This window comes from Crocodylus siamensis, chromosome 6 (assembly GCF_052110815.1).
Source record: "Crocodylus siamensis isolate JL-2025a chromosome 6, ASM5211081v1, whole genome shotgun sequence".
Taxonomy (NCBI): domain Eukaryota; kingdom Metazoa; phylum Chordata; order Crocodylia; family Crocodylidae; genus Crocodylus; species Crocodylus siamensis.
The window spans coordinates 12654274-12673593 of NC_143400.1; the positions used below are offsets into that span (position 1 = coordinate 12654274).

A 19320-nucleotide genomic window follows, 5' to 3' on the forward strand; every position below is an offset into this window, starting at 1 on the left:
CCAGGATTCAATCCTCGGGGGGGGGGGAAGTCAGCCTGCTTCCTCTTTATTCATCATTTCTCAATCTGACTGGTTCAGCCTGGCCACCTAGCCTTGCTCTGCACCGCCTGGTCTGCACTCGCCTGCCCTGCGCAGCTCAGCCGGGATGGAGGGGGCTCTCGGCCCCCTCCTGCTCTCCCTCCTTCTGCTCCTCCAAGCTGGAGGTGAGTGACAAGGGGCTGTTCTTGCCCCGGGGGCAGCCTGGGGCAAGCTCAGGCACGGGAGAGGGGGGTCTTGGGAGCAGAGACTGTCTGTGGGAGCTGTGTTTGTGCCCTGCTTTGCAGAGGGCAGCCCTGGGCTAGGACGAGGGTTATCATAAAGCGGCAGGAGCGCCCAGGGCATGCATCGTTTCTGCTTGTTCTGTAGAAAAGGCAAGACGCGGCTGCCTCGGCTCGGTCGTGAGCCTGGCCCGAATGAAACCAGGGGAAGGGGCCGAGCGACCCCGAGGATGCTCTAGCTGCCCCGGCCTCCATCCCGCCCCGGCTCCTCCGGGCCTGGCACACTGCTGGGCCGGGGCTCCGGCCTCGGGCCGCCCGGTGGGAGCCGCCGGGGAGGGAGGCGGCTCCGGGCCCTGGTCTCGGCCGGGGGAAGCGGGAGGCGGCTCCGGGCTGCCCGACACGAGCCGGCCCCGGCTGCGCAGCGGGAACCGGCCGGGCCCGGCGCCAGGGGCGAGGAGGACCCGGGCCCCGCTCCAGCCCCCCCGTCGTGTCCCTGCCCAGGCGGGCTCAGACCCGGCCCCGGCCCCGCGGCTCGCACCCGTGTCCCGGCTGGGGCCGCTCCCGGGGCCGCGGCCGCCCGCGTCCTTCCCGCCGCCGCCCCGGCCCGCTGGGCCCCGGCAGCCCCGGGCGGGCACCGGCTCCGTCCCGCCGCCGCCCCGCAGCCGCCGTCCAAGCCACGCCCTGGATCCGGGGCCCGCCGCCCCCTGCCGCTCCGGGCGAGGCAATGACTGGGGGCGAGGCAATGGGCGGGGCAATGCCGGGGGAGGGGCGGGGCAATGGGCGGGGCAATGCCGGGGCGGGGCAGTGGGCGGGGCATTGCGCAGGCTGGAGCAGTGCCGGGGCCGGGTCCCGCTCCGCCGCCCTCAGCCCGCGCTGTCCCCGGCAAGTGCAGGACGGGCCGGCGCAGGCGCAGACGCCGCCCCCGCGGAGCTGGTCCGGACCTCAGGGGACGAGGTCACGTTTGCTCTCGAGATCCCGGCGGGGGAGACGCTGGATAACGTTGGCTGGAGGTTTGGCACAGGGACTCTAGCAATTGTGGCACCAGGAGCCCCCTCGGGAGTGGTTGTGTCAGACAGGCGCTACAGGGGCCGCCTGCGTGTCCTCACCGACGGCGTCTCGCTGCTCATCGCGGCCCTGAGCCCGGAGGACGCGGGGTCCTACACAGCTATCATCCACACGGATAAAAGCCAGTTCACCCGGTTCTTCACCCTGCGGGTCTACGGTGAGTGCTGGTTTTTGTTCCTGTGTTTGCTTTTTTATCTCTCCCAAAGGTAACCTGACGGTGTCAGAGTGAAACGGTCTTTGCCGGCGGAGTCTCCGTGTCTCTCTCCCCTAGGGCTGAAATGCAGCGGCCTAGTTATGCTACCTGTCTGGGCGGGCCCAGGGATGGGGGGATACCCCGGCAGGGATGTGAACCCCGCTCTGCGGAGGGGCAGGACGAGCTCGTGCTTGTGCCCGCTCCGGGAGCGGTCTCTGCCGCGCGCACCTCAGCCGCGCGGGGCACCGGGCAGACCCGGGCTCTGAGCCTTGCAGCCGCGGCCGGAGTGAACGCGCGGTGTGCAGCGCCCTTGTCACCTCCGATCCAAGGGCTCCCGAGCGTGGCTATCTCTGAGCAAGGAGCCCCGCATAGAAATCTCAGTCCTCGGGCATCTCACGCCGGACACATCCCTGCAGGGGTCTAGCACCCCCAGGGGCTCCCACAGGGCCCATCCGGCATCGCGGGGGGTGCTGAGAGGCCTTGCTCCTGTCTGCTCTGTCGCCTGGTGCTCTCGGGGACGCTGCTCTCCCGGGAGTGACTCAGGGAGATGCTGGCAGGACGGCAGGGTGCTGTTTTCTTCAATTCACACCTGTATCCTCCCATTTCGGTTCCTTCCCGCTCCCTGCAGAGCGGCTGCCCCAGCCCAGGATTCGCTGCGATGCCCAGAGCTGTGCGAATGGGCTCTGTAACACCACCCTGAGCTGCACCATCCCCAGCGGAGGCAGCAAGGTGACCTACAGCTGGAGCCCCCCACAGCCCCCCAGTACGACCGCTCAAGGATCCACCGTGGTCATCTCTCACCCAGATCCTCTGATAAACGTCACATGCACAGCGCACAACCCCGCCAGCAACAACTCCACGACGGCCTCGGTCAAGGCCCTTTGTGCAGGTAACATGCCCTGTGGGGCGGCGCCACGCGGCCCGCACCTGGGGAGAATGGGCCTCGGGGTGCAGGGTGTTGGGGGGCCACAAGGCACCTGACTCTGGGCAGATGCTGCACCGCTCTCCCCCACAAAACCCTCCCCTGCAGATTGGCTCTGACCCTGCTACCCAGGGAGCACATGCACCATCTCTGTGCAGGGAGTACTCAGCCCTGGAGCTCCCTGCAGGGCTCCTCCAGACCCTAGAGGGACCCCAGGGGCTGGCCCTATCCCTGCTGCCCCGCAGGGCAAACAGCATGGGGCAGCACCAGTCACTCCCCCCTGGCTCTGACCCTCTGCCTTAATCTAGTTCCAGCATACATGTCTGCCCAGGCCTCATCGCTGTCCTACTGCCGGGCCAAGGGGCTCGTCCTGCTGGTGGTGCTGGGGGCGCTGATCACCGGGACCGTGGCGGTGCACATCATGGCTGGCAAGCAGCGGAAACCGGACTGAGCAGGGCCCAGCCCACCCCAGCCCTGCTCCGCTCCGGGAGGGAAGGACGAGGGGAGGCTGCAGCGCGGAGGAGAAGCAGCCGGTGGGCTGCAGGGTCCAACTCCGCGTGTCGGAGACCAGTTCCTAAAGCGGCACGGGCGCGCTGGAGAAGTGCCACCCCATCGCTGCCTCCTCCCCTGCCCGGCGCGGGCGACAGCCCACGGTCCCCAGGCTGCAGGGCAGTAACCGGCTGGGCTCAGGGCCCGCAGACATGGGCAAGACACCACACCGCTGTCCCGGGGGCAGCTGCAGCCTCAAAACCGACCTTCCCTCCTCCGCACTGTCTGTGTCTGAACCCCCAGGGTCAGTCCTGCCCCCGCTCCTCAAGAGCCCCATGAGGTTGCACCGTGGCCCCCGGGGCTTGTTCAGCCATCAGCACTGTGGGTGCCAACGTCCCGGGGAAGCAGGCTCTGCACTGGCAGGGCTAATGCCCAAGCATCCCCCACTACCACCCCCCATTTCCCATTTACAACAAACCCAACCCAGCCCTATCGGGGGGAGCTCCCAACAAGCCTTGCTGCCTGCCCCCGCAATTCCTGCCCCTCCTTGAAAGCCTGCGCTGCACCCACCCCGGTGCCCAGCCTGGCTCCTGCTCCTGCTCCTGCTCCTGCTCCTGCCCCTGCTCCTGCTCCCCCGCCCAGGCAGGGCACGGCTCCAGTGCTGGGCCAAGGGGCTCGTCCTGCTGCCACCGACCCTGGCGCCCGGGGGAGACTTTAGACAGGCTTGGCCCCAGGAGCAGGGCCCCCCAGGACCCAGAAGCCTTCACGCCTGGACTTTGAGCTTTGGGCTTAGCTCAAGCCTCGTGCTTTGCTTGGATCGTGGTCGAGACAAGCATTAGGGCTGTCCAAAGCTTTGGATCACAGTTCAAGTTGAGAGATGTTTCAGATGATTCACAGGCTGAATCTACTAATACGAATCGCATCGCTGGAAGCTATAGGCTCTCCGAATCAATTTAGAAAAGATTAGGTGATTCGGAGATTCAGGCGTAGGGTATAATGGGAAATCAATGAAATATCTACAACTTTGTTGTCTTTAGGCTGATTCAGATGAAACTTGCAGGGATTGTAGCCTCTGCTGAGAGAATGACGTGGGCCAAGCTTCCCAGAGATAGATGCAGGGGCTTCTGGGAAACTACACCTCAAACTTCTGAAAGCAAAACTGATGTCACCTGTGGGTGTTAAACCAACGATCTCCAAAGTGGAGTGCACAAGTCGATCCAAGGGGGTGCGGGAAGAAAATATTAGAACTTCGATTGCAGTTTACGTGTGCCCGGTTAATACATATACTGGGGGTGCATGCTCAAAAATGTTTTACTGATAGGGGTGCACGGTCAAGAAAGTTTGGAGACCACTGTGTGAAACCACAATGGGCTGACAACTGCAGGAATGGTAGCTCTTGCTGAGGCCACGAATCTGCCATTTCAAGGAGATCGGTGCAGGGGTTTTTGGGAAATTGCATCTCAAGCTGCAGACAAGCAAAACTGGGGACACGGGTGACACTGGTTGTGTTCAGGCGCAGCGGGATGACAGCTTCAGGGGTGGTGGCCCCTTCTGTGCCGCCTGCTAGCTGTGGAGGAAATCAGTGCAGGGAGGTCCTGGGGCCCGGCGCCCCGAGCTGCTGACAGGCAAAACTCGTGACATGGGTGCTCATGCAGGCTGCAGACTTCTTAGAAAGATTTCGCTTCGTTTTCCGTTCACTAGTTACCGAGAAGCAGAACTGCTCGTAGGATTCGAGGCGCTCACCGGGGAAGGGGCACGCCGGGAGTTTGCGATGGCGGGAGGCGCGGGGGTGGCCGGTCCCCGCGGTGTGTGGAAGTCGCACGCTGGGTGGATTTCCCCGAGCGGCGTTAACCACCGCTGTGTATGCTCGTCGCAGCCCCGCGGTGCGCTTTCACCCGATCAGCTTCAGGCGTTGTGTTCACGGCCTGATCTGAAGCGTGCGGCAGTTAAAAAGTGCGGGAGTTACTGGCGCGCTCAATCACTTGAAATCACGCGATGACTCCACGCTGGCCGCACGGGCCCATTGCCCGGTAGGGCCGTCGGCGGCGATATGCCGAGACGTAAGGATACGACGCACGGGGCAGTGTGCGGGCGCGGCGGCACAACAATGGACTGGTTTCTTACACCCGGCACTAAGGACGCTCCAGCTGCACCACCCTCCACCCTGGCGTGGGTCATCTGAGAGACTGGCAGAGCAGTGGGGTTGGGTCCCTGGGCTTGCCCCCCACCCCCACGCCCCGCGACACCCCGGTTTGAATCCACAGAGCTGGGAGCACCATGTCCCTGCCTGGGCTGCCCCAGAGCCAGGGACATGAAGCCAGGGGTCCCCAGCCTTGGCCGTGTCCCCATGGGCACTGACTGATCCTCCTGGAAGTGGGCTCAGCATGGCTATACAGCCTCTGCCAGCCCCCAAGGGCACCACGCGGGCATGTCCTGCCTCCCCCTCCCTGGCACACGCCAAGCTCAGATGACTGCTGTTACTGCAGCCTCGTCGGTCCAGGCCCAGCTGTTCCCCAGTGTCCCGCTGGCTCGGTGCAGAGATTTCAGGGCTGTGTGATGTCCATCTGGCCCCACCAAGTGCTTGCCCACACACCAGGTCCTGATCGCTTCCTGGCAGAGGGAACTGCTGAGTGCCTTAAAGCTTCGTGACCAAGAAAGTGGCAATAGGGCCCATGGAGAAGGCATTGCAGAGCAGGGCCTGCAGGGTTGATCTCACAGATTCATAGAAGTACGGTCGGATTACCTTGTAGATCATCAAGTCCGACCCCCTGCCGTGGGCCAGAGAGAAAACCGGGCTCAAATGACCCCAGCCAGGTAGGTGTCAAGCTTCCTCTTAAAGACCCCCGGGGTACGAGCCAGCACCACTTCCCTGGGAAGTTGGTTCCAGATCCTAGCCGCCCTGACTGTGAAGTAGCGCCTTCGGATGTCCAGTCTAAACCTCCCCTCTAACAACTTACAGCCATTGTTTCTTGTTACCCCGGGGGCACTAGGGGGAACAAGGTCTCTCCCAAACCCTGCTTGTCCCCTCTAGGAGTTGATAGATAGCCACCGGGTCCCCTCTCAGCCTTCTCCTGCGAATGCTGAACAGGTTCAGGTCCCATAGCCTCTCCTCCTAGGGCCTGCCCTCCTGCCCCCGATCATGCGAGTGGCCCTCTGGACCCTCTCCATGTTGTCCACATCCCTCCTGAGTGCGGCACCCAGAACTGGACGCAGTACTCCAGCTGTGGCCTGACCAGTGCTGCATAGAGGGGGAGGATCACCTCCTTGGCCCTGCTCGAGATGCACCTGTGGATGCACGACAAGGTATGGTTAGCCCTACTGACCCTGTCCTCGCATTGTCGGCCCATGTTCATCTTGGAGTCAATAATGACTCCAAGATCTCTTTCTGCCACTGCGCTCTCAAGAAGGGAGTTTTCCATCATATAAGTGTGCTGCTGGTTCCCAGTGCCCAAGTGCAGCACCCCGCACTTGTCAGTATTGAAACCCATCCTATTTTCATTAGCCCACCCCTGTAATCTCTCCATGTCCTGCTGTAATCTGTCCTTCCCTACTAGCATGCCCACCTCACCCCAAATCTTGGTATCATCATCAAATTTAAACAGGCTGCTTTTTACCCCATCGTCCAAGTCACTAATAAAGAAATTGAACAGCACAGGCCTGAGGACCGAGCCCGGCGGGACTCCGCTGCCCACTTCCCTCCAGGTCGAAAATGACCCGTCCACCTCTGAGTACGACCCTTTGGCCAATCTGCAATCCAGCTGGCTGTGTAGGCATCAGTGCTACAGCAATCTAGTTTTTTGATGAGAATGGGGTGGGAGACGGTGTCAAAGGCCTTGTGAAGTCCAGAAAGACTACATCTACCACAACACCTGCGTCCAATACTTTTGTGACCTGATTGTAGAAGGCAATCAGGTGGGTCTGACAGGACCTGCCCCTAATGAAACCGTGCTGGTTGCCCTTGAGCATCATCTCTGCTGCTGGCCCATCACAGATGTGCTCCTTGATTAACTTCTCAAAGAGTTTCCCGAGGATTGAAGTCAGATTAACGGGCCTATAGTTGCCCGGGTCCTCCCTCTTCCCTTTTTTGAAGATGGGGACCACGCTGGCTTTCTTCCAGTCATCTGGCCCCTGGCCCGAGCACCACGAGTGCTCATAAAGCCATGCCAGGGGCCCTGCAATAACCCCTGCCAATTCTCTCAACCCCCTGGGGTGAAGAGCATCTGGACCCGCTGATTTGAACACGTCCACCCCTCCAGAAGCTCTCTAACTCGGTCCTCCCCGACGTTAGGCCTGCCGGCGTTTCTCCCAAGTCCGTCCATAATCCTGGTCGGGGAGTCCCGGTCCCTGCACAGGAAAACAGAGGCGAAGAATGTGTTAAAGAGGTCTGCTTTCTCTTCTGGTGCAACCACCAGATTGCCAAGCATATCCTGCAGGGGCCCCACATTACCCGGTGCCTTCTTCATCCTCCCTATATATTTCAAAAAGGACTTTTTATTATCGTTGCTCCTTGACGCTAGCCCTAGCTCTGTATCTGCCTTAACTTTTCTAAGAGACCCAAGCGGTGGAGGTATACTGCTCTTTGGTGATAGCCCCTCCCTTCCACCGGGTGTACGCCTCCTTTTTGGCAATCAGGCATTCACGAATGGCTTTGGTGAGCCAGGGGGGCTTTTGGGCACGCTTGCCTCCCTTGCGTCTTGTTGGGATGTCACCCCTTGGGCCCTGAGTATCGTCTCCTTAAGGAACGACCACCCATCTTGGGCACTGAGTTCCCCTGCTCTCGAGGACCCCAGCGCCTCTCCCACTAATCTCCTCAAGTTGTGGAAGTTGGCCCTTTTAAAGTCGAGGGCTACCGCCTTGCTGCAGGCCCCTGGCGCCCTGCGCTGGATGGTGAATTCCAGCGAGCGATGATGGCTATCGCCCAGGTGGTTGAGGACCTGGAGCCCTCTTACCAGGTTGTCAGCTGTGGTCAGGACCCCCTGGCGGGACCTTGCACCTCCCGGGTTAAGTGGAGGTCCTGTATCTCAGCCAGGAACCCCCGGGAGCGCTCAGACCTGGCTGCCTGCTCCTCCCAGCAGATGTCTGGGTAGTTTAGGTCACCCGTGATGACTACATCCCTTGCCTTAAGTGCCTCCGCAACCTGACCCGAACAATCGCCGTCCAGCTCTTCCCCTTGGGTGGGAGGCCTGTAGTAGACCCCCACCGTTAAGTCCCTTCCCCACAATGCCCCTGTATCCTGACCCAGAGCACTTCAGCCTGCCCCTCCTCTGACCCCATCCTGCTGCTGGAGGATGTGTATTGCCACACCCCGGCCTTTCCTCCCCGCTCCATCCCGCCTGGATAGTCTGTAGCCCCTAATGTTAACTACCCAGTGGTGGGACGAATCCCACCAGGTTTCTGTGAGCCCTATTATGCCTGGGTTTCAACAGGCTATTTGGAGAGCGAGTTTCTCCTGCTTATTCCCCATACAACGAGCATTTGTACAGAGCCATTTAAGGCCTTGGATTGCTGTGTGTGGGTGCCACAGGTGCTAGCTGTAAAAACCCAAAGACAGGTCATTTAGTTTTCTAGCTTGTTGGTAGTTATTAAAGCAAGCCTTTCTGTGTTGTGTCCTTCTTAAAATATTAGATTTAAAAACCCTCTTTATAAGTGCAACAAGCAGCAGGGGTGCTGAGTCTCTTAAAACTTCCTCACCAAGGAAGCGGCAATAAGCCCCATGGAGAAGATGTTGCAGGGAAGGTCCCTCGGGGTTGCTCTCATGCCATGGGTGCCAAGGGCAGTGTTCCCCTTCACCTGACGGTGCAGCTGCAGGCACAGGGTGTCCATCTCCATCCTCCAGCTCCCCCCAGCTCCCACCTCCACCTCTGTCTCTGTGCTGATTTTTTCTGCAGAAGGGGTGACAAAATCAGCGTGAGCTTTTCTCCTCTGCAGCTTCACACATGTCTCGCTCTGCACCCTGTATGGCCCAACTGCAGAGGAGAAGGAACGTGAGGCAGGAAGCACACGGCCGCTGCGGTGAGAGTGTGTGCAGCGCAGAGGATGCTTCTCAGCCAGTCTCTGCATGCTCCCACCATCACCAAACCGGGCAGGAGCAGAGGCCTCCGCTGAGAAGGGGCTGTACCTCACATACATCCTGGCTTGTAACCACAGCTCCTTGCAGCCTCACTCCCTACTCCATGCACAACCTTCACATGCATGCAGTGATGGAGGAAGCTCTCTGTCCCTTTCTGCTGTGCCTCCTCCTGCATTTCCAAGCTCAGGGGAAGTGCCAAGGGGCTGCATTTACCCCAGGTGCAGCCAGTAGAGGTTATAGAGTCACAGAAAATGAGGGCTGACCTCCCGGTTCCCTTTTCAAGCACATGGCACGGAGGCTCGAGCACACATTATCTGCTGTTTCAGTTCCTGGTGCTATGTGCCCAGCAGATCTGGATGGGGATACCAAGTCCTGCATCCTGAGAGCTGCCACCCCTTGCCTCCCTTCCCAGGGCTGTGCCGAAGGTGCTGCCCCAAGGGGACCTGTCCAGGAATGGCCCAGACCTGTGGGCAAACAGCAGCCCTGGAGGGCTGGGGCTGTGGGGGGAGCTGCGGGCTGCAGGGGAGAGGCACCAGCAGAGCAGGGGGCCAGGCCAGACTCTTGGAGCTGAGGGAAGTCCTGGTGCTTGGTGCTAGACATGGCTACCCAGCCTCCAAGGCAATCTCTCCCCTATAGTTGAAATGCAATAGCCTATTTAGTAAAAAGTCCTGGAAGCGCACAGGAACAGTGATGGATACACTGGTAGGGATGTAAATCTCACTCTCTGGAAGAGGCAGGATTAGCACGGCTGTTTCTGTCCCCCGGTCTGGGGGAGCAGTCTCTGCTTTATCCACGCATCAGCGAAGCGGGAGGCACTTTGCAGGTCCCGGCTCTGAGCATTGCAGCTGCAGCCGGAGTGAAGCCGTGTTGTGTGGCGCCCTCGTCACCTCTGCTCTAAGAGCTCACGAGTGTGGATATTTGTGAGCAAGGAGCCTGGATAGAAATATCAGTCCTCAGGGGCATCTCATGCTGGACATATCCCTGCAGGGGTCTTCCACCCTCAGGAGCCTCCTGCATGGACCCAGCATCACCCAAGAGGGGGCTCATAGGCCTTTTTCTTGTCTGCTCTGTCACCTGGTGGTCTCAGGGACTCTGCTCTTCTGGTAGTGTCTCAGGGAGATGCTGGCAGGACGGCAGGGTGCTGTTTTCTTCCCTTCACACCTGTACCCTCCCATGTACGGTTCCTTTCCTCTCCCTGCAGAGGGGCTGCCCCAACCCACGATTGACTGCGATGCCCAGAGCTGTGTAAGTGGGCTCTGTCACACGCAGCCTGAGCTGCACCATCCCCAACGGAGGGAACCACATGACCTCTGCTTCCCCACACCCTCCCCGAGAGCCCTGCTGTCTGAACCACAGTCCTCAGGGCACACTCAGCCATCAGCCTTCCCTGTGCCAAAGTCCCTTTGGTGCCAGGCTCTCCACTGGCAGGGCTAGTGCCCAAGGTCCGCCCACACTATTTCCCATTGCCGTGAGCCCAGTTCAGCCCAGCCCCAGCAGAAGGGGAGCTCTGGGCCAGCCTTGCCACCTGCCTCTGGCCTTCTGTCCCTCTTTGGACACCTGCCCTGGGCATGAGCCCTCCCTGGTGCCGGCCTGGCCCCTGCTCCTGCTCCTCCATCCAGGCGGGACACTGCCCTACTGCTGGGCCAAGGGACTCATCCTGCTGCTCCTACAGACACCGTCTCTGGCTCCCAGTAGGAAGCTTTACACAGGCTTGGACCCAGGAACAAGGACCCCGGAGGGTGCTGTGTAGGGACCCAGAGGCCTTCAGGACTGGCTCTGGACTTTTGCAGCACACCCTCAGCAAGCTCACAGATGACATCAAGCTGCGGGGAGTAGTAGATACGCTGGAGGGCAGGGCTAGGATTCAGAGTGACCTAGACAAACTGGAGGTCTGGGCCAAAAGGAGTGCCATGAGGTTCAACAAGGACAAGTGCAAAGTCCTGCACTTAGGACGGAGCAATCCCATGTGGCGGGACAGGCCGGGGCCGACTGGCTGGGCAGCACGTCTGGAGAAAAGGACCTGGGGACAAGGAGATGGATATGATCCAGCAGTGTCCCCTTGTTGCCAAGACGGCTTATGCCATAGTAGAAGTGTTGCCAGCAGATAGAAGAAAATGATCCTTTCCCTCTTCTCTGCACTGGGGAGCCCACATCTGGAGTCCTGTGTCCAGTTGGCCCTCCCACTAGAGAAAGGAGGTAGACAAATTGGAGGGAGTCCAGCAGAGGGCAATGAAAATGGTTCGGGGGCTGGGGGACATGACTTGTGAGAAGAGGCTGAGGGCACTGGGTTAATGTAGTCTGCAGGAGAGAAGATTGAGAGGGGACTGAATAGCAGCCTTTAACTCCCTGCCGGGGGGCTGCAAACAGGCTGGAGCTGGACTCATCTCAGTGGTGGCAGATGACAGGACAAGGAGCAGTGGGCTCCAGTTGCAGCAGGGGTGGAGGGCGGTGAAGCACCATTCCCTATTCCTGTGCAGTGACTCTCCAGTAAAGCAATTTGATCCATGCAGTTTTGCCCCATCACTGCACTTCTCTCCCCGTTTCCTCTTTGTGCAGCCACAAAGGGGCCAAGGAGGAAATGCCAGGGGGCTGGGTTGGGAGTGGGTTTCTATGCTGCAGAAGGCACCACTGGGTCAAGGTTTGGCCAAGCCCCAGCAGGATCAGGGCCTCAGCGTGCTGAAAGAGGGGGACCCAGCATCCCATCACACTGCCCTGGGCGTCTTCTCACACGTCCTCCGCTGCTGGATGACAGAGTCACAGCCCAGCCCCACTCGAGCCACCTCTCCCCTGCTTTATGCAGGGTTGCTTGCACACGTGGGGTTATCAGGACCTGCAGGATTGAACACTCAAGGCAGAAGTCAGCCTGCTTCCTTGTTATTCATCATTTCTCCATCTGACTTCTTCAGCCTGGCCACATAACCCTGCTCTGCACCGCCTGGTCTGCACTCGCCTGCCCTGCGCAGCTCAGCCAGGATGGAGGGGGCTCTCGGCCCCCTCCTGCTCTCCCTCCTTCTGCTCCTCCAAGCTGGAGGTGAGTGACAAGGGGCTGCTCTTCCCCTGGGTGCAGCCTGGGGTGAGCTCAGGCGCGGGAGAGGGGGGTCTTTGGAGCAGAGATGGTCTTTGGGAGCTGTGTCTGTGCCATGCTTTGCAGAGGGCAGCCCTGGGCTAGGATGAGGGTTATCATAAAGTAGTAGGAGCTTCCATGGGGAGTCATCTTTTCGACTTGTTCTGCAGAAAATGCAAGACACAGCTTGCCTCTGAGCTGACGAGTCTGCAAACTTTTCTCTCCCCCTTGCCCTTCTGCACCCCCAGGTTGTCAAGAAGTAGAAGTGGCGGCTGCTGTTGGGGAGACGGTTCAGCTGCAGCCCAAGACACGGCCGTCGTCCTGGGTGGCAATCAACTGGAAAGTGAGATTCAATTCAGAGCACTACTGGATCCTCAGACACGATCAGAACGGCACCTTGACCAGTCCGTTTCTGCCCTTCAGTGACAGAGTCTCTTTCCACCCTGGGAATCTCTCGCTGCAGATTAACTCGGTCACGGAGAAAGAAAGCGGCCTCTACACCGTGGACCTGACGCTGGGGGATAGCTCTGCAATCACCAGTTATTATCGGCTGTTTGTGCTTGGTGAGTTGCGGGGTGCTGCTCTCCCACTCCCCTGCCCCCTCCACCTGTGCTGAACCCCCGGGGCACCCACCCCTCTCCCCAGCTCTGACCCACTGCCTTGCTCTGTTCCAGCCTCATCACTGCCCTACTGCCAGGCCCAGGGGCACGTCCTGCTGCAGGTGCTGGGGGCACTGATCACTGGGACACCCCAGTGTCCCGCTGACTCAGTACAGAGATATCAGGGCTGTATGATCTGGACCCAGAAAGTGATTGCTCACACACGAGGTCCTGATCACTCCATGGCAGAGGGAACTGCTGAGTCTCTCTAAAACTTCATGACCAAGAAAGTGGGGAGAAGGCATTGCATGCAGGTCCCACAGAATTGCTCTCCTAGACTCATAGATGTGGGGTCAGAAGGGACCTTGCAGGTCTTGTAGTCCAACCTCCTGCCCTGGGCAGGAGAGAAAACTGGCCTCAAATGACCCTGGGTAAGTAATCATAAAGCCTCCTCCTAAAGACCCCCCAGGGAAGGAGCCAGCACCACTTCCCTTGACTGTGAGGTAGTGCCTGCTGATATCTAGTCTGAACCTACTCTCTAACAACTTATGGCCGGTGTTCCTTGTTACTCCGGGAGATGCTCGGGGGAACAAGGTCTCTCCCATTTCCCGCTGGTCCCCCCCAGTAAGTTTATAGACAGCCACCAGGTCCCCCCTCAGCCTTTGTTTGTGGCGGCTGATCAGGTTCAGGTCCTGTAGCCTCTCATCGGGCCTGCCCTGCTGCCCCCGGCCACGTCCCTCCTGAAGTGCGGTGCCCAGAACTGGGGGATAAACACGGATAAAAGTGGCAAACAGGGCATACAGCGTGGGGCAGCACCAGTCACTCCCCCCTGGCTCTGACCCTCTGCCTTGCTCTTGTCCCAGCAAACACGTCTGCCCAGGCCTCATCACTGTCCTACTGCCGGGCCAAGGGGCTCGTCCTGCTGGTGGTGCTGGGGGCGCTGATCACCGGGACCGTGGCGGTGCACATCATGGCTGGCAAGCAGCGGAAACAGGACTGAGCAGGGCCCAGCCCACCCGAGCCCTGCTCTGCTCTGGGAGGGAAGGACGAGGGGAGGCTGCAGCGCGGAGGAGAAGCAGCCGGTGGGCTGCAGGGTCCAACTCCACGTGTCGGAGACCAGTTCCTAAAGCGGCACGGGCGCCCTGGAGAAGTGCCACCCCATCGCTGCCTCCTCCCCTGCCCGGCGCGGGCGACAGACCACGGCCCCCAGGCTGCAGGGCAGTAACCGGCTGGGCTCAGGGCCTGCAGACATGGGCAAGACACCACACCGCTGTCCCGGGGGCAGCTGCAGCCTCGAAACCAACCTTCCCTCCTCCGCACTGTCTGTGACTGAACCCCCAGGTTCAGTCCTGCCCCCGCTCTCCAAGAGCCCCATGAGGTTGCACCGTGGCCCCCGGGGCTTATACAGCCACCACCGCTGTGGGTGCCAACGTCCCGGGGAGGCAGGCTCTGCACTGGCAGGGCTAATGCCCAAGCATCCTCCACTACCACCCCCCATTTCCCATTTGCAGCAAACCCAGCCCAGCCCCATCGGGGGGGAGCTCCCAACAAGCCTTGCTGCCTGCCCCTGCAATTCCTGCCCCTCCTTGAAAGCCTGTGCTGCACCCACCCCGGTGCCCGGCCTGGCCCCTGCTCCTGCTCCTGCCCCTGCTCCTGCTCGCCCACCCAGGCAGGGCACGGCTCCACTGCTGGGCCAAGGGGATCGTCCTGCTGCCACCGACCCTGGCACCCAGGGGAGGCTTTACACAGGCTTGGCCCCAGGAGCAGCGCCCCCCAGGACCCAGAGGCCTTCATGCCTGGACTTTGAGCTTTGGGCTTAGCTTAAGCTCCGTGCTTTGCTTGGATTGTGGTCGAGACAAGCATGCAGTGTAAGGAGCAGGTGGGAAAATACTGTCCCTGCCTGAAAACACATTGGGAAGTTGGCTTACTAAATTGAATAAATATAGCCTGGACAAAAGAGCAACCCTACCCCCACCTAAGAATGCAAACATCACCTCAGAATAGAGGATCCCAGTTGAAGGTTGCCATATTTGGCAAAGGCAAGCAAAATTATTAATCTGGACTAGGAGAAAGGCTTACGTTGATTTTCTGTATTAAGAATTGCAAGCTATGCAAGAAAGATTAGGGCACGGACCCTTCTGTACCTAGTCCTGAGCGATGCGGTCACTGGTCCAAGATCCAGAACTCAGACGAAGGAGTCGGGAACCTCAGACAAACCCTCACAGACTGCCCGTCCAGTGACGTCGCCTCCGTTCAACCTTGGGGTGGGGAGCGTCTGGTTTTTTGCTTTTGACTAATTACAGGTCTAAAAGTACAACTGCTGAAAATGCTTCATTTTTCCCTTAGTGTTGTATGTGAAAGGGTTCAATAAATTTGCTTCTCATTTAGGAAACCTGTGTATCTGTACCTGGTACAAGTCCCAATACAGCGTCACTGAGATGCGCTTGGTGCCCGGTCCAGGTCAGGGCTGCACGGCAGAGGCACTGGCAGAGCCAGGGGCTGAGCCGGCAGCAGGGGAGCCCAGGTGCTCGGTGCTGGACATGGCCTGTGGGGCCTGCAGGTGGGTTGCCTGCTAAAGGATTTGGAAATATCTGAAGCCCCAGGTGGGGGTGGAGGATGTTTGCAGGTAGGAGGGCCACATATGGGTCTTCAGTGACTCACAGATTTGTAATTGATCTGGCCGACTGGACTTGGGATATGACATATTTTCCTGGCAGACCCGTGGGGTTGGGTCTCCAGCCTTGGAGCAGCCCCCTGGACAACCCGGCGGGAAGGTGCAGACCTGGGAGCACCATTTCCCCAGCACTGGGGCGGTTCCCCTTGGCTGGCCTGCCCCAAAACCAGGGACCTGGAAGCCAGGGGTCCCCAGCCTTGGCCTGAGCGAGGGGCACTGTCTGGTCCTTCTGGAAGTAGCAGGGCTCAGGGTGGGTCCCAGCCCTCCTGAGGGCACCCCTCAGGCATGTCCTGCCTCCCCTTCGCCCTGCATACGCCAAGCCCAAATGATTGCTGTTACTGCGTTCTCGTCGGCCCGCACGCAGGCCCATGCATGTTCCCCAGTGTCCTGCTGGCTCAGTGCAGGGATTTCAGGGCTGCGTGATGTCTGCTTGGACCCAGAAAGGTCTTGTCCAGACACCAGGTCCCAACAGCTGCGTGGCAGTGGGAACTACTGGGCTGAGTCTCTTAAGACCTCCTCACCAAAAGAGTAGCAATAAGGCTCATGGAGAAGGCACTGCAAGGAAGGGGCCTCAGGGTTGCTCTCATGCCATGGGTTCCCATTCACCTCAAGGCTTAGCTACAGGTGCTGTGTGTCCATCTCCATCCTCCAGTTCCCCCCTCCTCCATGCCTTTCTCTGCCGGTATTTCCTCCTAAAGGGACGACAGAACCAGTATGAGGTTGTCTCCTCTGCAGCTTTACACACCTTTCGGCACTGCTGCGAGCGCTCTGCACCCTGTATTGGGAGTGCCCCCCCGCAGAGGAGAAGGAACAGGAGGGAGGAAGCACACAGCTGCTGTGGTGGAAGTGTCTGCAGCATGAGCATGCCTCTCGGTCATGTCTCTGCAAGCTCCCACTGTATCAAGGCAGGGGCAGAGCCCCCCCGAAAAGCCACTGTATGGCACAACTGGCCTAGCTTCTAACCACCTCCTTCCGGCTCACTCAGGTCCCCTTCAGTACTTGATGCCTTCGCTAGGCAAGGGTACCTACATGCCTCAGTCTCACTGAAATCAATTCTGCTCTCTAGTAATGTCCTTGCTGTTGGATGCACCCGCAGGAACTCAGGACCTGCAGGATGGAGCCCTCCATGGGGAAGTTGGCCTGGTTCTTCCTCACTCGTGTTTCTGTCTGACTCCTTCCAGCCTCTCTCCCCGCTGCCTGCTTGCCCTTCACATGCCTGCCACAATGAGGGAAGCTCTCTGTCTCTTTCTGCTGTGCCTCCTCCTGCATTTCCAAGCACAGGGTAAGTGCCAAGGGGGGGCATCTACCCCTGGTGCAGCCGGTAGAGGTTATAGACCACAGGAAATTGGGGTGGGAACAGACCTCTGGAGGTCGCATCTAGTCCAAATCCCTGCTCAAACTGGTACCAGGCCCAGCTACATCACCAGCCAAGGCTTTTCCTAGCCAGGCTTTAAAAACCTGCAAGGATGACGATTTCAGCACATCTCTGGGTAACTCTCGGGTGAGTGCAGGCTGCTGGTTTCTGCAAAGCAGGGACGGTCTTTGGTCTTGCCGTGGTGCCATTTTTTCCAGCACTTCCCCAGGACAGGCGCTCCTGTGAGCTGCTGCTGCATGAGCACTTCCAGGAGTATTAGCACTGTCACTTGTGCCAGGGGCGAGGGGATAACACCGAGCACTGCACAGATGCACAAGGCAGACAGCCTGCAAACAGCCTAGCAGGCTTGGAAGCATCTGCTTGTCCTCTGAAGGTTTCTCGTCTGAATGTGTCCTGGACCTCTGTCAAAGAGGATTGGGTATTTACATGTGTTTGAAATGGGAAATCGTGGGGGTGTGGGGTTCTTTCAATTTGGAAAGAAGCTTTTGCAACTTTGGCAATCTCTGTGCAGGAGCAGTTTGCAGATGGGTGGGGGCTGCTGCCTACATGGGGTTCAGCTCTGTCACCCTGAATCCATGTTGTTCCTTGTCAAGGTGCAGTATGGTTTGGAGGATTTCCAGACATAGCACCCAAGGAGCTGGTTGGGTCACTGGCATTGATGGTCACATTTCCTCCCAGGATCCTGGCAGGGGAGAGATTTGACGCTGCTGGCTGCATTGTTGGCACAGAGAGGCTAGCAAATGTGATACCAGGAGGACCACTCCCGAGAGTCATTGTGATAGACAGTCAGTAGGAGGGCTGCCTGCAGCTCCCTGAGGACAGCCTCTCACTGCAAATTACTGACCTGAGGCTAGAGGATGTGCGGTCCTACACATCAGAAGTCATCACAGGCACAAGCATATTCATCATGCTCCTTGTACTGCACATCTATGGCGAGTGCAGTTTTTTTGTTTTAACTCTCTAGCAAAGATAATTCTGAAAATGTAGGGGTTAAACAGTCACTCCCCATCCAAGCCTCCCTGGCACTCCTCCCCTACGTTTTAAGTGTGGCAGCCTATTTAACATAAAGGTCTGGAAAGCCACAGGAATGGAGATGGATGACCCTGGGGATGTGAATCCCCCTCCATGGAAGGGGCAGGATGAGCACTCAGGCTTCTGCCCCAGTCTGGGGGACCAGTCTGGGCTTTCCCCACACATCAGCGAAGTGGGGCGCACTGGACACATCCAGGCTCTGAGCATTGCAGCTGCAGCCAGAGTAAAGACCCTTGTCACCTCCAATCTAAGAGCTCACAAGCATTGATATTTCTGAGCAATGAGCCCTAGATAGAAATATCAGCCATCAGGGGTGTCTCACACTGGACACATCCCTGCGGGGGTCTTCCACCCGCAAGAGCCTCCTGCAGCTCCACGATGGCAACCTCTGTCAGTGCCCTCTGCACAAGTAACATGTCTTATGGGGAAGCGCTGATCATTGGGACTATGGAGGTGCACGTTGTGGCTGGTAAGCAGTCGAAACAGGACTGAATAGGGCGCAGCCCATGCAGGCCCTGCTCCCCGCTGGGAGGGAAGGGGGCTGAAGCGCAGAGAAGAAGTTACCGGTGGGTGTTTGGGGTCTGAGTCCCAGTGCCAGAATCCCTGATGCAGCATCTGGCACTGCAGACCCACAGGCACCCTGGAGAAGAGGGTCCCCCAAGGCTGCCTCATCCCCTGCCCAGTGGGGCTACCAGACCCTGGCCCCCAGTCTGCCAGGCAGGGACTGGCTGGGCTCAGGGGCCCACAGACATGGGCTGTACAATACACCGCTGTCCTGGGGGCAGCTGAAGCCCCTAAACAAACCTTCCCTCCTCGTCCCTGTCTGCATCTCTGAACCCTGCCATGGACTATGCTTCCCTAGCCCCCTCCCAAAGAGCCCTACTAGCTGCACCGCAGTCCTCAGGGCATGCTCAGCCATCAGCCTTCCCTGTGCCAATGCCCCTGCATGCCAGGCTCTCCACTGGCAGGACTAGTGCCCAAGGTCCCCACACTATTCCCCCTTTGCTGTGAGCCCAGTGCAGCCCAGCCCCGGCAGAGGGGAGCTCCTGGCTCGTCTTGTCCCCTGCCCCTGCCCTTCTGTCCCTCCTCGGACACCTGCCCTGGGGATGTGCCCTCCCAGGTGCCTGGCCTGGGCCCTGCTCCTGCTCCTGCATCCAGGCAGGGCACTGCCCCACTGCTGGGCCAAGGGGCTGGGCCTGCTGCTTCTGCAGATACCGGCCCTGGCCCCAAGGGGAGGCTTTACACAGCCTCGGACCCAGGAGCAGGGACCCCGCAGGGTGCTGTTTTGGGACCCAGAGGCCTTCAGGTTTTGACCTTTGTGCTTATATTAAGCAGTATGCTTAGCTCAAATTGTGGTCAGGACAAGCATCCAGTGAAAGGAGCTGGTGGAGAAATACTGTCCCTGCCTTAAAATTAACTGGGAAGTTGGCTAGCTAATTTGAATAAATTCAGCCTGAGCAAAAGAGGAACAAATTCAATCAGAGCAAACCTACCCCCACCTCGCAATGAAAAGATGACCTTGGAAGAGAGACTCCCCATTAAACCGCAACCACATTTGGCAAAGAGAAGCAGCCGGTATC

General features: G+C 59.2%; 1 protein-coding gene across 2 annotated transcripts; it reads left to right on the forward strand.

Annotated features, from left to right (window-relative positions):
• The first annotated feature begins 79 nt into the window (after positions 1 to 79).
• On the forward strand, positions 80 to 15044 carry LOC149861116 (SLAM family member 9-like). 2 transcript variants are annotated; one of them, XM_090055980.1, is made up of 5 exons: positions 80 to 203; positions 1150 to 1479; positions 2144 to 2404; positions 12309 to 12623; positions 13523 to 15044. In XM_090055980.1, exons 1-5 carry the CDS (start codon positions 146 to 148, stop codon positions 13657 to 13659), a joined length of 1101 nt encoding a protein of 366 aa, XP_089912106.1. In that variant the 5' UTR covers positions 80 to 145; the 3' UTR covers positions 13660 to 15044. The 2 variants fall into 2 exon arrangements, with proteins under 2 accessions (XP_089912106.1, XP_089912105.1); XM_090055979.1 differs by lacking the exon at positions 13523 to 15044 and adding an exon at positions 12735 to 13070.
• Positions 15045 to 19320: the final 4276 nt, after the last annotated feature.

What these genes read in the sequence shown, in the direction of transcription:
- LOC149861116 (XM_090055979.1), top strand. Translation starts at nt 146, where the DNA reads ATGGAGGGGGCTCTCGGCCCCCTCCTGCTCTCCCTCCTTCTGCTCCTC. An exon ending in CTTCACCCTGCGGGTCTACG is followed by an intron (nt 1,480 to 2,143) that starts GTGAGTGCTGGT and finishes CGCTCCCTGCAG; the next exon opens with AGCGGCTGCCCCAGCCCAGG. An exon ending in TTATCGGCTGTTTGTGCTTG is followed by an intron (nt 12,624 to 12,734) that starts GTGAGTTGCGGG and finishes GCTCTGTTCCAG; the next exon opens with CCTCATCACTGCCCTACTGC.